The sequence below is a fragment of the Manacus vitellinus genome, unplaced genomic scaffold (assembly GCF_001715985.3).
Source record: "Manacus vitellinus isolate BGI_N305 unplaced genomic scaffold, ASM171598v3 scaffold_47_pilon, whole genome shotgun sequence".
In the NCBI taxonomy this organism is placed as follows: Eukaryota; Metazoa; Chordata; class Aves; order Passeriformes; family Pipridae; genus Manacus; species Manacus vitellinus.
Genome location: NW_021940585.1, coordinates 137,027 through 154,580, shown reverse-complemented (window position 1 = coordinate 154,580; position 17,554 = coordinate 137,027). Strand labels below are relative to the sequence as shown.

General features: G+C 56.1%; 1 protein-coding gene across 1 annotated transcript in view; it reads right to left on the bottom strand.

Annotated features, from left to right (window-relative positions):
- The window catches only part of KCNC4 (potassium voltage-gated channel subfamily C member 4), a 19,730-nt gene extending 2,184 nt beyond the window's left edge, over positions 1-17,546 (bottom strand). The window contains exons 1-3 of the mRNA XM_018079550.3: positions 16,923-17,546; positions 11,708-12,644; positions 10,017-10,202 (exon numbers count right to left, since the gene is read on the bottom strand). Coding sequence (XP_017935039.3) covers positions 10,017-10,202; positions 11,708-12,644; positions 16,923-17,489 — 1,690 coding nt within the window. The 5' untranslated portion in view covers positions 17,490-17,546. The remainder of the gene's footprint in view (positions 1-10,016; positions 10,203-11,707; positions 12,645-16,922) is intronic.
- Between the last annotated feature and the right edge of the window lie 8 nt (positions 17,547-17,554).

Here is a 17,554-nt window from a genome sequence, read left to right as displayed (position 1 = left end):
AAGTGTCCAAGGCCAGGTTGGATGGGGCTTGGAGCAACCTGGGCTGGGGGAAGGTGTCCCTGCCCATGGCAGGGGGTGGGACTGGATGAGCTTCCAAGTCCCTTCCAGCCCAAACCATTCCCTGACTCTGTGATTATTTTTTCCACAGCACCAGGACTCATTCCCTGCCCCAGCCCATCCCACACAGGAGGAAGAGCCTGACCCCCTCCCCAGCAATTTACAAAATACTTTCTGCTCCTTCATTTACCTTTTCTGTGGGAAAAGCGTAAGGATCAAGTGCCCGGGTGGAGGTGAGGAAGTAACAGACTGGGAGCTGGGAGGCTCCTATTTATAAGCTCAACTGCATCTTATTTTGCATCTGCCTCTGCTCTCCCCATTCCTCGTCAGCACGGGCAAACCATGGGGTTGCTATTTATTTTCTATTTTTCCTTTATTGCCATCAAATGAGCGCTGAGGATTTTTCCTGGCAGTGCTGGGGAAGCCAGGAACAGGCTCCTTCTGGGTAGAGCAATTACTCTCTTGACATCTTCACCTCCCTCCCGGCAGCCTGACAGGCCTTTCTATTTTCTCAGCTCTTTCAGGCATCTCCCAAGAAACAGAGCAGTTGTTGCAACAATAAAAATTAATACTTTGCACGCAACCCCGGGATCCTGGTGCAGCCTCCACGCAGCACTGAGCCTTCCAGGAGGAAAAGAGAAGGAAAAGCTGATGCTGGAAGGGGGAACTGCCCCCAGATCCCCTCCCTGCATCCAAAGGCTGCTCTGGTTTTTTGCTCCTTGTAGTGCTTTCAGCACCAGGGGTGGGTGGTTATAGGGGCTGGTCCTTGTCCCAACGTGCTGATCCATGTCCCAGAGTGGATGGACACGTGGACAGAGGGATGGGAGAGCTCCAACATGGGGACAGTAACAGAGAGGTTGTGCACCATCTCTGGAGTGTCCAAGGCCAGCTTGGACAGGGCTTGGAGCAACCTGGGATAGTGGAAGGTGTCCTTGCCCATGGCAGGGGGTGGGACTGGATGGGATTTAAGGTCCCTTCCCACCCAAACATTCCACAGTTCCATGATTCCTGGTCCCATTGCTGCTGTTGAGCATCACCTGTGTCTGCAGCCACAACAGGGAGAGGGACACGGGGCACTAAAGCTCCAGGCACCCCACTGTCCACAGGCCAGGGACACACACAGACAATACACACAGTGTTATCCATACATCCCTCCTCAATCACAGCATCCTGCTGGGAACAAGAGCCAGCAGAGTCCCCTCATCCCATGGAACCCCTCCTGTCCACACTGGGATGCCCCAACAGTCCCTGCACACCCCTTGAGGTTTGGGGTTTTTTTTTAAATGCCATGTTAGGACTTGGGCAGAGGCAGCCATGGATCTAATCCTGTGGATTTATTCAGTTCCTCGGGAATAAATCCAACAACCTTCCTTTCTCTGGGCTGGAACGTGAGCTGCTTCCAGATCCCTAAACACAGATAAGCTCTGGGAGGATATTCAGGGGAAGTATCGGATATTCCTGCTCTATTCTTATCCTGTTCTCCAGGCAGCCAATTTTGGCCACTGTTTGAGATAAAACCCTGGGCTCTGGAGATATTTACAGCTCTGCTCTGCTCCACTACAGCTCCTCTTACCCAGGGGATTAAGCCCTGCTGAACTCACCCCCAAAACCAACCCAGACCCCTCTTAAAAACACCAACGAGCTGCTTTCTCCCTCCTGCATCCCCCAAATCAGAGGGAGGTGGGGAGGAAGAGGGAGAAGATGCGAAGGGTTTCTCAGCAGTTCGGTGCCTCCCACTGAAATCCCTCCGTCTCCCTTTTGGGGTTTGGTTGTTTTAGAGGAGCTTTTTGCACATTAGTCATCCCCTCTCCCAAGTTGCATAACGGCACAGCTAAAAATTGCATCCTGTGGCAGCTCCTGCCCAGCCCTCCTTGCTCCGCTGGGGATCAGGTTTTGGGGGGTCCACCAAAGGTTTTCCACACCAGACAACCAGCTCTGCTGTGGGGAGAGGGTGGGATCTCCTGGGATCTGCTCTGGGATTGATCCTCTGCTTAAAACCCCAAATTTTGAGCATCCTGGTCTGACTCAAGGGACAGGGTTTCATGGCTGGCTTGTCCCCAAAGTCAGTGTGTGACCTTGATAAATCATTTGTGGTCCAGAGACCACTGAAATCACAGAAGGTGACCTTCCCTCTCTCAGGGGATGGGGATATTCCAGCTCCTCCTGCTTCGAGAGGGGAGGATGAGCCAGAGAAATGCCAGTGTGAGCCACTGGACTCAGCCAGCTCATGGATCTTTGGGTGATTCATGGACCTGCCCAGTTACTCCCACCATTTCCTGGGGGAATACACTTCAGTCACAGAAATCCCGGGAATGCAGCTGCACCACTGACACACAGGTGCTGCCAACAAGGGGTGAATCCCCAGCACAGCACAGGGGTCAGAAACCACCACAGGACATCCTGGGCAGAGGATGGATGCAGCTCATCCCAGTTTCTCCCCAGATCCCCAGAAATTCCAGCTCCAGCACTGGGTCTCTGCAGGGCCCAGCTCCTGCCATCCAGCCCCAGGATCCAGCTCGTGGCACCGAGTTTTTCCACCTCTTTTCTGCTTCCCTTCAGCCCTCACAGGGCTGGGACACGGTGAGGGAGGAAGAAAAGCAAAATAAAAGTGAAGGGCTTCTTGTTGGCCCCGTGTGGGACTCGGAGGGGGGTTGTTTTGGAGGTGGAACTGGCTCCTCCTGGCAGCTCCTTCTCTACACTGTGGGAAACTGAGGCACAGGGGGCCTGGGATGGAGCAGGAGGGTCCTGGCTGTGGGAAAGGCCAAAATCCATCCCAGTTCCTTCAGGGTGTGGGGACCGTGGAATTACAGAGTCATTAAGGTTGGAAAAGACCTCCAAGATCATCCAGTCCAACCTTTGCCCATCCCTGCCCCCCAAGGATCCTCGCTCTGCATCATTCCCTGAGCTCCAGCTCCAGTTTGGCCACGATGGAGGGGAAGGGGCTGATCCCCAAAAACCTTTTGGGGCTCTTTTCTTTTTAAACACGCCCAAAACTAAGCTCTGCTGCCCAGAAAATTCTCCAGGTGGCAGCCCTGCCTTGCTCAGGGTGAGCAAAGAGACTGAGAGAGCAGCAGGGTGGGATTCCAGACCAGGGCTGCACCCCCAGAGCAGCCCCTGCAGCCCCCCAAACCCAGATGGCTCCGGGGAGGCTGAGCTGGGGTAACAGAGCAGGACAAGAGCCACAAATCAGGGGCTGAAGGGTTGGTCTGAGTTCCAGAAACACCTGAGATCATCCAAAATCACCCCAAAAACTGATATACACGAGCAAAAGCAGCGGAACAGGGGTTTGGCTCTCCAGCCTCCTCCTCCCAGGGATGGGGGGATCTGGTTCAAACCCAGTGCCCGTTCCCATGGGAATGCTCTGCCCCCCCCATGTCCATCTCCAGAAGGGATTCATCCCCCTTTCCATTTAGGCATCGTTTTGTCTCCAATCCCTCCTGTCCCCACTGTTCAACACCAGCAGAGCTTTCCCAGGGCCCCTTGTTCCTCTTCCCACCCCCTCCCAGCTCTTCATGGGAACATCCCTACCTATTATCCCAGCCTCTCCCAGGGCCCTTCACCCTCCACAGGACCTCAGGGCTGCTTTCCAAAGCCCATCCCTGAGGCTGGATGGAGAATCAGACACAATCTGGGAAAGAACAAGTGTGATTTAGGCAGAAAAAGGCACAAAATGAGAGGGGAACCACTGCTGGGCAGGGAATAGAGGTTTATTCATCTGTTGCCTCCGGAAACTTGATGTTGGTTTTTAAATAAAAAAAATAAAAAAAAAAAAGGAAAACCAACAAAACAGAACCTAAAATTATATGAACTCAGCCATTTCCAGCACAATGAGATATAATTTTATAAGTCAACATGTCCTTCTTGTGTTTCCACCACCCCTTAGCCCAAGTGCAACCGGCCCACGGGAGGGAGGGCTCGACCCCAGAGGGAACCACAGGGGTCGGTTTATTTGGGATTCATAATGTTTTGAGGGGGGGAAATCACCCCAACCCCACTCCAGGGGTGTGTCCTGAACGCGAGACAAGGTCAGTGGAGACGTTACAGCTCCTGCAGGGCAGGGCAGGGGGGGCTGGAGAGGGTCAGACCCAGCTGCTCGGGGTGGGTGGAGATGTCCCGGCTGGAACTCGCCTGGAAACTGGAGCCACGGAGCTGTTGGGAAGGGGGGACGGAGCGACACACACAGAGCGGGGTCCGGGAGGTGTGTTAGAGGATGGAGGGGACGGGAGAGCGGGGGCTCTGCAGAGCACAGGGAGAGCTGCAGCGGGACGGGAGCGGGGCCAAGCCCCCCGGGGATGCTGCCACGCCAGCTATGCTGCTCAGGCTCCGGGATTTTCCATAGCCTTGGTGGAGAGAACACACAGGTTAGAGCCGAGCAGCCCCATTCCCAAGGCTGGGAAAGCCGGGAGCACCAGGGGGAGCGTCACCAGCCCCACACCCCAATCAACCCCCGAAAAAATCCAGGAGGAGCTTTCTGAGGGCAACCAAAGATCCTCCAGACCTTCCCCCTCCCTTCATGGAGCAGCACTGGCCAAACCCAGGACCTGGGAGTCGTCAGTCCTGGGAGACCAAATTGCTCCTGGGGGGGGTTGGATTTTGCTTCCCAAATTTTTCTGAATGAGGAATGAAACTGGGGGTTTTGTGGGCTAAAGCAGACAGGGAAAAGCAGCAGAACTCAAACAAATATGGGATTTTGAAGGAGTTATTCCCACGGCTCTGGGTTTTAAACCCCAAGCTGCTGCACACACCTTTCTGTGTGGAAAGGAGCAGGTGGATGTGCTCATTATTTTCCATAAGAAATTGCAGATATTTATATTTCTTCAAGCACAGGAACCCTTCACACTCCTCCCAAAGAGCCAGGAATTGCTCCAGGTTTTACTGGAAAAGCAAACAGCCAGAAGAAATGCTCTCACAGGTCAAAAGCCACTTTTCTTGCTGGAAAGGCACTAAGTATTTGCACTGAAAATTGGATTTTTAGGTCCAACCTGCAGCACTGTTGCAGATGAGTCTGTCCCTGGATCTGCTGCCAAAATATGGAAAATTAATGATGCTTCTGGCCATGATGAGCCCGATGTCCCTGCGCCTGCATCTTCCTGGGTGAGCAAACCCAGCCAAGCCTGAGCCCTTCCCGAGCCCCAGCAGGATCCAGGGAAAGCAGGAGCGTGGAAGTGACGGGGTGTGTACAGGGGCAGCACAGGGAGCAGCTCCTGACAGCAGAAAAACAGGGTGATGGATGGCCCCCGGGGCAGTGCCAAGCTTGGAACCCTCCCTGTGTCCCACCCCGGGGTGTTCCGGGGGCATTTCGGGTTCTGCTGCTCTGGCCAGGCTGGTTTGAGATGGGATCAGGAGTCAGCACTCAGCCCCCAGGAGGAGGCTGAGACAAAGTGTCACCTGGAAAAAGCTCCAGAGCACTTTAAACCTGATTTTTTTATCCCCTTTCAATATTTTTTTCCCTAATCATTTCTCATCTCCAGCACTCAGCAGGGAGGATGAGGATCCTTCAGCCCCTTCCCACCACTCAGCCCCCTGAGAAGCTCCTCATTTTTCAGGCAGAGGTGGGTCCAGGGCACAGAGGGACAAACCTGTTGCTGACTCGAGCAAAGCTTTCCCAGTCTCTGCAGTGGAAGCAGGACTAGAATCAGCCCCTGAGAAGAGGAGCAATTTCCTGATTTACTTTCTGGCTTGGATCCACCCAGTGAGAGGGGAGGGAATGAGCACAGCCCTGACCTGGGGGGAGCTGGGGATGTTTCTCACCTACAGCAGCTGATGCAAAGACCCTCCTGCTCCCCCCAGTACCCCAAAAAAACTGCATTAGGCTCATCCTGCCTCAGCCCTTGCTCTTTTCCTGGGAGAGCTGTGGTTCTCTGGGGAGCTCACATGTTTCCCTGCCACCCTGATCCGTGTGTGTGGGAAGCAGTCCTGCTGAGATCCAACAGTCCCTGAAAGCTTAGGATAACCCTGGATCCAGCACCCAAACAGCACCAGTTTGGCAGGAGGAGTTACGGGGTCGAGGCTTGCTTGGAGCCTCCATGGTGATCCAAGTTTATGGGGAGGATCTTTGCCCTCTTGCTCTGTTCTCTGAATAAAAAAGGCTGGAAAAGGGTACAGGAATGGGGCCAAAATCACACTGCTTGCTCTGGTTAAGTCTCCAACACCACAGTTTGGGGCACACTTCATAAAGATGCTGGATTCCCCCAGGAACCCTCTGCAGCTCCGAGGGCAAACCTTCCCCAAGCCCAACGCTCCATTCTCTCCATCAGTTTATTCCCAAGCCACACTCTCAGGAGCACCTGGGAAGGAGCTCAGGGCTCCATCCCTCAAGTCCATCCTGGTTTTCCACCCAGCTCAGGGACAGGAGGAGCCACAAAGCCCCAGGGGGTTGTGTTCTGCTGATTGCCAGGGCTGCAGTTCATTAACAGAGCCAGAATCCCAGTAACTCCAGTGCTACCTCAGGTCACTGGCATTGCTTTACCAACACGTTCGCTGCCTATAAAGAGAGTGAGGGGACACTGTGTGACCCCAGGGGGGCCTCCCAGGCTGGGCTTCCCTCAGGAAATACTCAGTTCCCAGTGCAGGGGCAGGGAGGGGAGAGCACACGGGACAGGGTAAAGCAGGGAGGCAGCAGTGCCTGGGAATGCCTGGGCTTGTTCCTGACACAGCCCTGGGCTGCTCCTCGCTCCCCCCAGCCAGGCACTGCCAGTGGAAGCTCATAGAATGATAGAGTCATAGAATCATAGAGTCATAGAATGATAGAATCAGCTGGGTTGGAAGGGACCTTTGAGATCATCCAGTCCAACCCTTGATCCAACCCCGCTGTGGTTCCCAGCCCATGGCACTGATGCCACATCCAGTCTCTTCTTAAAAACCTCCAGGGATGGAGAATCCACCCCTTCCCTGGGCAGCCCATTCCAATGTCTGAGCACCCTCTCTGCAAAGAAATTCTTCCTAATCTCCAACCTAACCCTCCCCTGGCACAGCTGAAGACCCAGCCCTCTTGTCTTGCTGATGGTTGCCTGGGAAAAGAGACCAACCCCCCCTGGCTCCCCCCTCCTGTCAGGGAGTTGCAGAGAGTGAGGAGGTCTCCCCTGAGCCTCCTCTTCTCCAGGCTGAGCCCCCCCAGCTCCCTCAGCCTCTCCTCACAGCACTTGTGCTCCAGTCCCTTCCCCAGCCTCGTTGCTCTTCTCTGGACCTGCTTCAGCCCCTCCATGTCCTTCCTGAGCTGAGGGGCCCAGAACTGGAGCATCCCCAGCTCCATCCCAGGTCATGGCCCTGCACTGACAGCAAGAGACAGAGGAAAAAATCTGCAAACACTCTGGGTTTGGCCACAGAGCCAAAAACTGCTGCTGGGCCACGTCAGTGTGCTGATAAAGGGGGTGGAGTTATTTAAAAGCCACGTGGATGTGGCACTTGGGAAAATGGGCAGTGCTGGAGGAACGATGGGACTCAATCTCAGAGCTCTTTTCCAACCTAAATGATTCCATGATTCCATCATAACCCACCTCGCTGGCACTGGGGGTGCTGGACTCTTCCTGCCTCCCTATCCCTCCATCCAAGCAGAGGACAAGGCTCACATTCCAAAGCAGACTCATGCCAACGTGCCTGGGCCCAGCAGGACACATTTTTGGGAACTGCTGAAGGGAGATCAGGGGTCTGAAACCGTCCCTGGCGTCAAGGGAGCAAAGGGACACCACTGGAAGCATCCACAGGGGCAAGAAACACATTCCACATGGGAATCCACAGCAACCCAGCTCTGTGTTCCCCAGGCCCGGGTCCAAGGGGTGGTGGGCAGGGGTAACTCTTCTCTTTGAGCTGCCCCAACAAGACCAACCACTGGAATTGGGCTTGATCCACGATAAATACCAAGATCTGCAGCTTATTCCTGAACCAGCTCCATCTCCTGCTTTCCACAGCTTGCACAGACACCAGTACCTGTCCCAGGATCTGACAGATGGCCAGCAGCGAGTCGGGCTCAGAACCAAGCTCATCTCAATTTGCAGAGCTGCCAAGAACCCAGGACCAGAACAAACAGCCTCAGCAGGAGATAAATCAGGAGCAAGGGAAGAGGAGCCTCTGCGGCTCCCAACGGCTCCTGGCTGGAGGCAGCTCTGCCCCCTGGTCACCTCTGGTCACCCCTGAGCTCTGGAGCATTGCCCCCTGACCTCCTGGGCCAGCATCCCACCCATCCTACCAGCAGGACCCAGGCATTGAGGTTCCCTCTTCCCAAAAGGTCTCGAGCATCTCTGAAGCCCCCCTGCATCCACCTGTCTCCAGGTGCAACACCATTGCAGCAACGTGGGGGGAAGTGAACCACGGACACCTCTGGTGTAAATTGTAAAAAGCACTCTGATATGTGCAGGGAAGACACCAGAACACCCCAAACACGATCACCAAAGTGCCCTTCCCAGTAGATGCTGCTGCCACCAGCAAGGAGAGAAACCTCCTGGTCTCCTGCAGAAATGGGATTTGGGAGCAGTGAAAGCAGCTCTGGATCCTCAGCTCTTAGAGCTCCTCCAGGCTCCAGTGGGACCAGGTTCAAATGCTTCAGCTGAAGAGATGCCCAACTTCAGCATTTCCTGAGGATGACGATCAGCACTGGCTTTCATCCCTCTCCTTCAACCCCTCCAGTTCAGCCTCCCCCTCCCAGTCTGGGGCAGGACTGGAGCCCCCTCTCATCCTCACATTAACAGGCATTAAGAAAAGACACCAACTTCACAGGAAAAGGAACTTCCAGGAAAAAAACATGAAACATTTCAAGCAAATATTTGACAGTATTTGCCCAAAGATGAGCAAAGCTTTTAATTTTCTCTCTTTTCTACGGTTGAGCCGGAATGCCAAAGGGAATCCTTGATTTCCCAGGAGGAAACAACCAATTTGCTTTTACTGCTGTGATAAGTGTGATTGCCCCCAAACACCTCCCTGCATCCCAACCCCATCCAGTCTCTACCATCCCAACCACTTCCAGAAGCAACAGATCCCTGAGGGTCTCCAAAGCACCAACAGGTCTTGGTGAGCAGCTCATCCCAACCACTTCCACAAGCAACAGATCCCTGAGGGTCTCCAAAGCACCAACAGGTCTTGGTGAGCAGCTCATCCCCTCTCCTGCCCCATCCCAGCTCCAGGCACCATTCCCTGGGAGCAACAGGCAGCAGCCTGAACACATAAAAAAACCTGCAGAGCTAAAAATCTGAACCTTGCCCTAAGAATTATCCCAGCAGTCGAAGGTGCAGCTGGATTTTGTGGCACTGGATTTACCCTCACAGGGGCTGAGTTGGTGGGAGAGGGGCAGAGAAGGCTGGGACCAGGCTGAAGGGGACTTTGTTTTCTCATGGCAGGAAGAGTTTTGTGTTTTCCTGACTCATCTCCCCCTCAGTTTCCCATGGAAAACCTCAACACTTAAGCACAGCTCCGTTTCCAAACCCAGAGGAGCCTTTCTGGCAGCCCAGAGCTTCTGGCAAGGCAGCACTCGACACATCACAGCTCCCCACGCTCGAACCCACCAAAGCCGTCGGGGGGGAGAGGAAAGGAAAACGTGGGGACTTTTTTTCCCTACTGAAAACCTTTTGGTCACCTTCAGCCACAACCTCACCACGTGCCCAGGAGATGTCCCTTTCACACCACCCTGAGATGGACAATTGAAGCCCAGGGAGAAGAGCTGGAGGGGCAGAAGTTGGAGCGCTGGGGAGCAAAGGGACAGACCTGTCCCCGTGCAGGGCAGGGCTGCCAGCAACGGGGTCACAGACCCCAAACAGGGGCAATCAGGGGGAGGAGAAAACAAAAATGTGGGGCCAGCACAGGGAGATGTGGTGGACGGAGATGAAGCGGATGGAGAGGCAGGAGAACATGGATCTGGGGAGCAGAGAAGAGCCAGGGGGCGGATGGAGATGAACCCCTGCCTTGGATCAACAACCAACCTGCACCTCTGTCCTGCAGCTCCCCCTGCCAGCTCCCACCCCCAGCCGTACCTTTCTGGATGCCTCCATCAGCCGCGCAGGAGAAGTCCCCCGTGGCCAGCAGGAAGCACGTGGAGGATTTCTTGTTCCTGTCCCTGGTGCTGGAGCGGCGCACGGGCCCTTTCCCCTCGCCCGCCGGCGACAGCGGCTGCTCCTCGTCCGACAGCACCACGTTGGCCTCCCCGTTCTGCTTGGAGTCTGCAGGGAGGCGGCAGAGACCCATCAGCAGCTGATAAACCACAGAGCGAGGTGCTCGTGGTGGCCAGAAGGGTTTGGTCAGACCCTTCAAGGAAGCAGATGGAACCAGGCTGCAGACAGTGCAGGCAGAACCCACCAACTCAGGGACAATCCCAGCCTGGACACTAATTTGGAGTAATTAACTCCAGGGGAGCAGAACTATTCCAGCCTTAATTCCGAGCCGCAAAGAGCAGCTCCTCCCCTGCTGAGGGTTATAAACCCTACATGAAGCCAAAGCTAAGGAGGAAACCCCCCAGGTCTTTGGGATCCACCCCCTTGATTAGTGGGGATTAGCTCTCCAAAAATTCTTGGAGGACCCGGCTGCTCGGGACAGTGGGAGGTGCTAATTAGTGTCACTGACTCCCTGGTTCCTCAGCTGAGAGCAGGCTCTGCCACGGGAGGGCCTGGCCTGGGCTCCCGGGGGTGCAGGGGGAAGGGACAGGGCTGACCTGCTCTGCAGAGCTCCTGCTCCCTCTGCCAGGGCTCCTGGGGCAGGCAGGATGTGCAGGCACGAGGAAAAGGGAGATTTTATAAGGAAAAAAGCTTTTTGGGGCATTCAGAGCTCCCCGTGCCCCCGCAGATGGAGGACACTTAACCACATGTTCCAGATGTGCAGCTGTCCAGGGCTGAGCTCAGTGAGATCATGTGGGTGCAGGACACAACCCCTCCGGGGTCCCTCCTCTTCCAGCTGTTCCAGAGGTGCCACTGGCAGCAAACCAAGAGGAAAAGGGCAGAGCAGCTGCCATGGCCAGTGGTGACACCAGGACAGGGCCCTCAGAGACCCCCAGGCTGAGCCCAGGGGGTGGTGCCCACAAACAGCTGCCCACAACTGGAGCCATGCCCTATCCCAACCCAAAGGAAGGACTGGCCAACCCCCAAACTTCAGGATGGGAGCGAATAATAAATGTCCAGGGGCTGGTTTTGCTCAGGATTTGGAACAGCCATGCAGGGATTGTGTCCACCAGAAAATGAATGGGGAGGTAGGGTCAAGCCCCAGGGAACATCCAGGGATTTATCCATTTGATGGAGGTTTCCATGATTTATGGTGGGAGGAAGCAAAGGAAAATCTATCCCAAGGGCATGACCAGGCTTAGATGGGAGTTGGGCAAGTGGCCTTACCTTTGTCAGCGTGAGGGAGAGGTGGGCAGTGGAGGAACACCTGGAATCCCACCGTGGTGAGCTGATCTATGCCATTAGGAGAGCATGGTATGTGTTTTGGAAGAGCAGGATATGGCCTTCCCCCCTTTCCTGGAGGGGGGACTTGATCTGCAGCATCCTGGTCCACCAATAGGGCCCCCAACAGCCTCACACTCGAAGGTCCCAGCCCCTTCTACACCGAGTTCTCACCCACCCCAGAGATGGAGGCCACACCCTGCGCTGTCCCCAGGGTCACAGGGGACCAAAGATATTGCCTTGGGTGCTCCCGGAGGTCTCCCCCTCCCTGCTCCCCCCCTTTGGGGTCTCACCTGACCGTTTCCGCTCAGTCGCCCCCTCCTCTACTGCCAACGGGCAGGTGTCGCTCTGGGTGCTGTTCCGGGGGGAGTTTTCCTCGGATTTGCCGTAGGTGGGGGAGTCCAGAGGGGCTGGGCGGGGTATATGCTTTTTCTTCTTCTTTGGCAGCTTCTGCTTGGCCATGGCCAAGGAATAGTACATCCCAAAGTTATTGACGATGACGGGCACGGGCATGGCGATGGTGAGCACCCCGGCCAGGGCGCACAGAGCCCCCACCACCATCCCCGACCAGGTCTTGGGGTACATGTCACCGTAGCCCAGGGTCGTCATGGTGACCACGGCCCACCAGAACCCGATGGGGATGTTCTTAAAGTGGGTGTGGTCGCTCCCGGTGGGGTCGGACGTCTTGGCCCCGATGCGCTCGGCGTAGTAGATCATGGTGGCGAAAATCAACACCCCCAAGGCCAGGAAGATGATGAGGAGCAGGAACTCGTTGGTGCTGGCGCGGAGGGTGTGGCCCAGCACCCGGAGACCCACAAAGTGCCGCGTCAGCTTGAAGATCCGGAGGATCCGGACGAAGCGAACCACCCGCAGGAAGCCCAGCACATCCCGGGCGGCTTTGGAGGACAGGCCACTGAGGCCCACCTCCAGGTAGAAGGGCAGGATGGCCACGAAGTCAATGATGTTGAGCAGGTTTTTGACAAAGAGAAGCTTGTCTGGGCAGCAGATGATGCGAACCAGGAACTCGAGGGTGAACCACAGGACGCAGACGCCCTCGATGTAGGTGAGGATGGGCTCCGTCTCCACCTTGTGCGTCAGCAGCACCGTCGTGGTGTTGCCCACCACGAGGGTCTCCGTCACGTTGACGTCGATGTTGAAGGCCTCGTGTGTCTCCAGGCAGAAGGTCGTGATGGAGACCAGGATGAAGAAGAGCGAGGCAAAAGCGACGACCTGGGGAAGCAGGAATTACACGGGCCATGAGTGATGTGGGGTGACCTCTCCTCTTTGGGGGAGACTCAAAACACCCCAGGAGCTGCCACCCACTGCGCCAGGACCAAGGGTGGGTGGCAGGGAAGGGTTCCTGGACCTTCCTATGAGTTGGCAGCAAACCTCAGTGTCTGGGGCCAGAACCTTTCTCCAAGTGCTACGATCTGTCCATGGCAAGGTGAGCTGGGCTCCAGCTGTGGCTGGAGATGTGCCAGAAATGACAGTTATGGGGATGAAGTGAGACCTGGAACAGCCTGGGATCAGAGTGAGACTCTGCTGGGAACAGACACAAAATTTAAGAATTTAATTCTTAAATTTTAAGAGGACAAAGTCAAAGAACTCTCCCCCACGTGCATCCCAAACCACGCCAGATGAGAGGTTCTCATCATTCATGACTGTGAGGTTTGGGGTCTGGATGTGTCAGAGATGTGCCTGCAAAAGGTCCCAGGACTCAGAGGGCAGGAAGGAGAGGAGCAGGCAGAGCTCAGCCTCCCGCTGAGGCCTGGGCCTGGTGACACCCAGATATTCCCATTTGTCCTCTCTGGCAGACCAGTGAGACCTTTGTCCCCTCCATGCCACCTCCTCCTCGTGGATATCAGCGAGGAGGGTGGAAATCAGAGGCTGTGTCAGAAAGAACCACCTTGTGGTGCCCCATCAATCCTGCTCAGCCCCCTCCCGGCAGGATGAGCTCATGATGAGTCCTTTACCCAGAGCATCTGTTTCCAAGAGCCCCTGAAAAAAGAAAAAAAGCTTCTGAGCAGAAAAGCTCTTGCTTTTGTCCCCCCTTCCTCCAGCACAAAACCACAGTGGGTTTGGCTCCCTGGGAGCAGATCCTGCTCCAGCCCCTTTGCTGCCCCTGCACTGAGCAGGATGAGACCATTTGTTGGGAAGAGCTGCTCCATGAGGCTGCTCCAGGAGACAGCCCCGGCCCTCGGCTGGAGTGAATCAGCAGCACAGAGAGCCTGAGTCACACTGGAGAAAAACCCAAGCCCGGAGTGGAAGCCCAGAGCCTACCAGGAGCATCCCTGAGGGGTGTCCCCAAGGGCAAACCCCTGGGGGGACGGCCCAGGGAGTGTCAGCCCATCAAGGGTTTGGTGAGAAGGTTAAACCAGGCATTAATTGCTGGAGAAAGCTCTGGAAGTTGAGTCTCCCACCCCAGACACCAGCTCAGGGATGGGATGAGATGCTCCTCACCCCAATCAGACCCTTCTGGACCACGTGTGGCTCTGAAGGCCGATGAGCCACACGCAGTTTGGGAAGCAAATCCAACAAAAAGCGAGCTCTGAAGGCCAGTTTAGCCAGACAAGTGTCCCTACACAGCAGTGGCCCAGCCAAAATAATCCGCTTTCAGCCGATGGCTGACTCATGTTCCTGAGCTTCCCTGTTTGGGAATTCTCGGGAAAACCTCAAGAGTAAAAACTTGGACTCAAAGCAAAGTAGGAAGAAATGTAAAAGACCAAGGAAGGGGGTGATACCCTGTGAACACTCGGGTAATGAAGCAGCTCTGCTGTGTGAGAGTGAGGTGAGACCTGATTTAGCTCCAGGAGCAAAAACAACCTCTAAAAATAGGAGAGTCGGGTTCACAGCCAGTGCAAACCATCGTGTCCCCCCCCAAACCAACGGTGCTGCTCCAGTTTTGTGTCTGACCCAAGATGTCTCAGGCTCTGCTCAAAACTCAGGTTCTTTTCCAAAACGTCTTTAAAATGAAATCAAATCTGTGTATTCACCCAGTACCACCAGTACACACCAGAACTCTCACAAACGAGTCCTGCAGAACCTGCTGACGATCTGTGTGATCTCAGCCTCACTCAACAGCTTGAGATGGGTGTTCCCAAGGAATCCAGGGATTCTTTGAGGCCTACAGGGGCTCACCAACCTGGCAGTGCCCATGGAAGCCAGGCCAGGGCTCCCCACATGGGGAAAAATAATGAGAAGCTCCAAGTAGGAGGAATTTGGAGGCAGAGGTGAAATCCCAGCCTGGGCAGTTTCTCGTGGGGAGGAAAAGTGTTAAACTCCAGCTGGGACAGCAGCTGCACCAGGGACCAAATTCCCTGGGGGTGGACTGGACTGAGGAGCCAGGGATCCCATGGACATCAATGGGACATGGAAAAGGGGCTAAAAACTCGGGAGGGATCTCTAATCCTGCAGTCAGCAGCTCAGGAGGAGTGCTGGAGGGAGGGAAAGATGGAAATAGCAGGGAGCCACTGAGTCAGGGCCCGAGGGGCTGCTCCATGGGGAGGAGAAATTCAGCTCCTGAGGCTCTTAGTCACAGCTGAGGGTTTACATGGACACCCTGGGACTGCTGCTTCCCAAGGTTTGGCAAAATGCACCAAGACTGGCTGCTCTGGAGCATTCTCTGCAGCAGCACCCCTTTGGCTCTGGAAAGGAAGGCAGAGGCCCCAAAATGGGGCAGAATTGAAGAAATCCTGACCACCCCAAACCTCACCAGCCCAAAATGGGGCAGTGTTAAAGAAATCCCCACCACCCCAAACCTCACCAGCCCAAAACATCAGGGCAGCACCATGAACGTTGCACCCACAGGGGTGCTCGTGGGCCCCAGAACATCCCAGTGCTGGATGGTTACTCCAAACGGGGAACACTGGGCAGGTTGCACTCACTGGGCTTGGTTTCACTGCTCTGTGCCTCAGATTCCCCTTCTCCCAAGCCACACAGGTATTTTTCCCAGTGGTGACCTGGGAAGGTGACCATTCCCCTGGCCTTGCTGAGCCTTTAGCACAGAGCAGTGAGAAGGAAGCAGGGAGCTCCCAGTACAAACCAGTCCCACTCCAGCCCCAGCCAGGGCTCCATCACAACCATCTCTGCTCCCTCCAACACATTCCTCCTGCTGAAGCCTTTCCAGGAGCAGCTCAGCACACAGGAAAACAGGAAACACGGGAAAAGCAAATCCAAATAACACCATGGTAGGGGGGGGCGGGGGGTAAGGAGTTGAATTATTGTGCTTGGGTTTATTTTTAATTTTGTTGAATATTTTATTTGGAGCTTTGCACCACTCAGCATCTCCCTGAGGTGATGAGCCCGCAGAGATGGGCAGAGGAGTGGGTTCCCCCCTTTTAGGGGGAGTTCAGCTCTCCCTGCCCGAGCATCCTCTGCGGGTGTGTGTTGCAAAAACACCTCCCTGCAAACCGACCCCTGCCCTGTGCTGCTGGTGGGTGTGAAATGCCTGCAGGATTTCTTGCCATGGATGGGGGTTTTTTACACCTCTAAGTGCATCCAGAATTCCTTTTGATCCCAAATGCCCGTCCATGTGTGGGGGGCAGGTTTATGAGCTGGGTGTGACGGGGGATGGGACTGGGTGGGTACAGGGGGGGTGTCTGGGGATTGGGGTACAGCATTTTGGGGATGATCTGAGAGCAGCTGGGAGAGGAGACACATGCACAGAGAGCCTGGAGATGCGCCTGGTTTTGGGTAAAACACCCCAGGCATGTCGGTGCCCGTGGGTAGGGGCTGTCTGTGTGCCCAGGGAGGCCCGGGGGGGCTGTGGGTGCAGGGTCCTGCTCACGTGTGTGAGCACATGGTACTGGGGACATGGGGACCTGGGGGGGCTGGGGAGGGGTGGTTTGTGTGTTAACAGCTGAGAGCCTGTGCTCTCACGTGCTGATGGGCACCACGTCCTGATGGGCACCGTGTCCTCATGGGCACCGTGGGCGGCATCGACACGGTGACAGTGGGGGACGGGGGGCCACGGGGTGTCCTTCGGGGCTGCTGCTGCTGCAGAGGAGGAGCACGAGCTCCTTGGGGACAGTCATGAGGATCCCATTTGCTTCAGGACCAGCCCTGACCCCTGTCCACGCCTCGGCCACTGAATGTGGGTTTTGGCGTGGCCATAACCCAGCGAGAGGAACCCAGGCACTCTGCCCGTCCTGGAGCATCCTCGGCCTCTGCCAAGACTCAGCCTTTCCAAGAGCAATCCCTCATCTCCGTGTGCCCCAGAGGTGCCCAGGCAGCACCTGAGGGTGCAAAGGAGGCAGGGGTTGGGTTTACCTCCAGTTTCAGCCCAGCATCCCCAGGTGTGATGCACTGGGAGGAGACTGGGAGATGATGGAAGAGGTGTCCTGTGGGATGGGGGACGGCCAATGTGCCCGGCGGGAGGAGGGGGATGGCAATGAGGGCACCCACATAAACCACAGGAAGAGTCCATCTCACCACAGGGACAGAGAGCTGAAGACACAACCCCAGCAGGGCCCCATCCCACGTCCCCACCGGCGCGTTCCGGGATCTTACCCTGGCCGCCTTGGACGAGTAGGGATCCTCAAAGAGCGCCCACATCTTGGGCTGCCAGTTCCGACAGCAGCCACCCCCTCCAGCAGCCCCCGCCGCCCCGGGGGGCCTGTCATCCATGCCCAGGCGCTGCAAGGCCATCTCCCTACCCCCTTCCTCTTCGGGCTCCTCCCCGCCGGCCCCTCCGCCGGGCTCGGGGCTCTCGAAGATGTCCAGGGCCTCCTCGGCGTCGCGGTGCTGCCGGTAGGTCATCCAGCAGCAGGGCTCCACGTCGGTCTCGTCGATGCCCCAGTAGGTGAGCTCCTCCTCGAAGAGGGGCCCGCAGATGTCCGCGGGGCAGTGCAGCTTCCCCGTGCGGTAGTAGTTGAGCACGTAGGAGAAGATCCCGGGGTGGCGGTCGAAAAAGAACTCGTTGCTCTTCCCGTCAAAGTCAAAGTTGCTCTGGGCGTCGGGGTCGGCGAGCCAGGCCAGGCGGGTGCCCGGCAAAGTCCGCAGGGTGCTCTTGTAGGTCTCATGCCGGGTGCCCCCCACGTTGATGGTGATCTTGTCCGACTCTTCCCCTTTGCCCATCTCTTCCTTCAGGCATGTTTTGGAGGGTGGTTTGTTCCCAGACTTGCGTCCACGGTAGGAGGAGA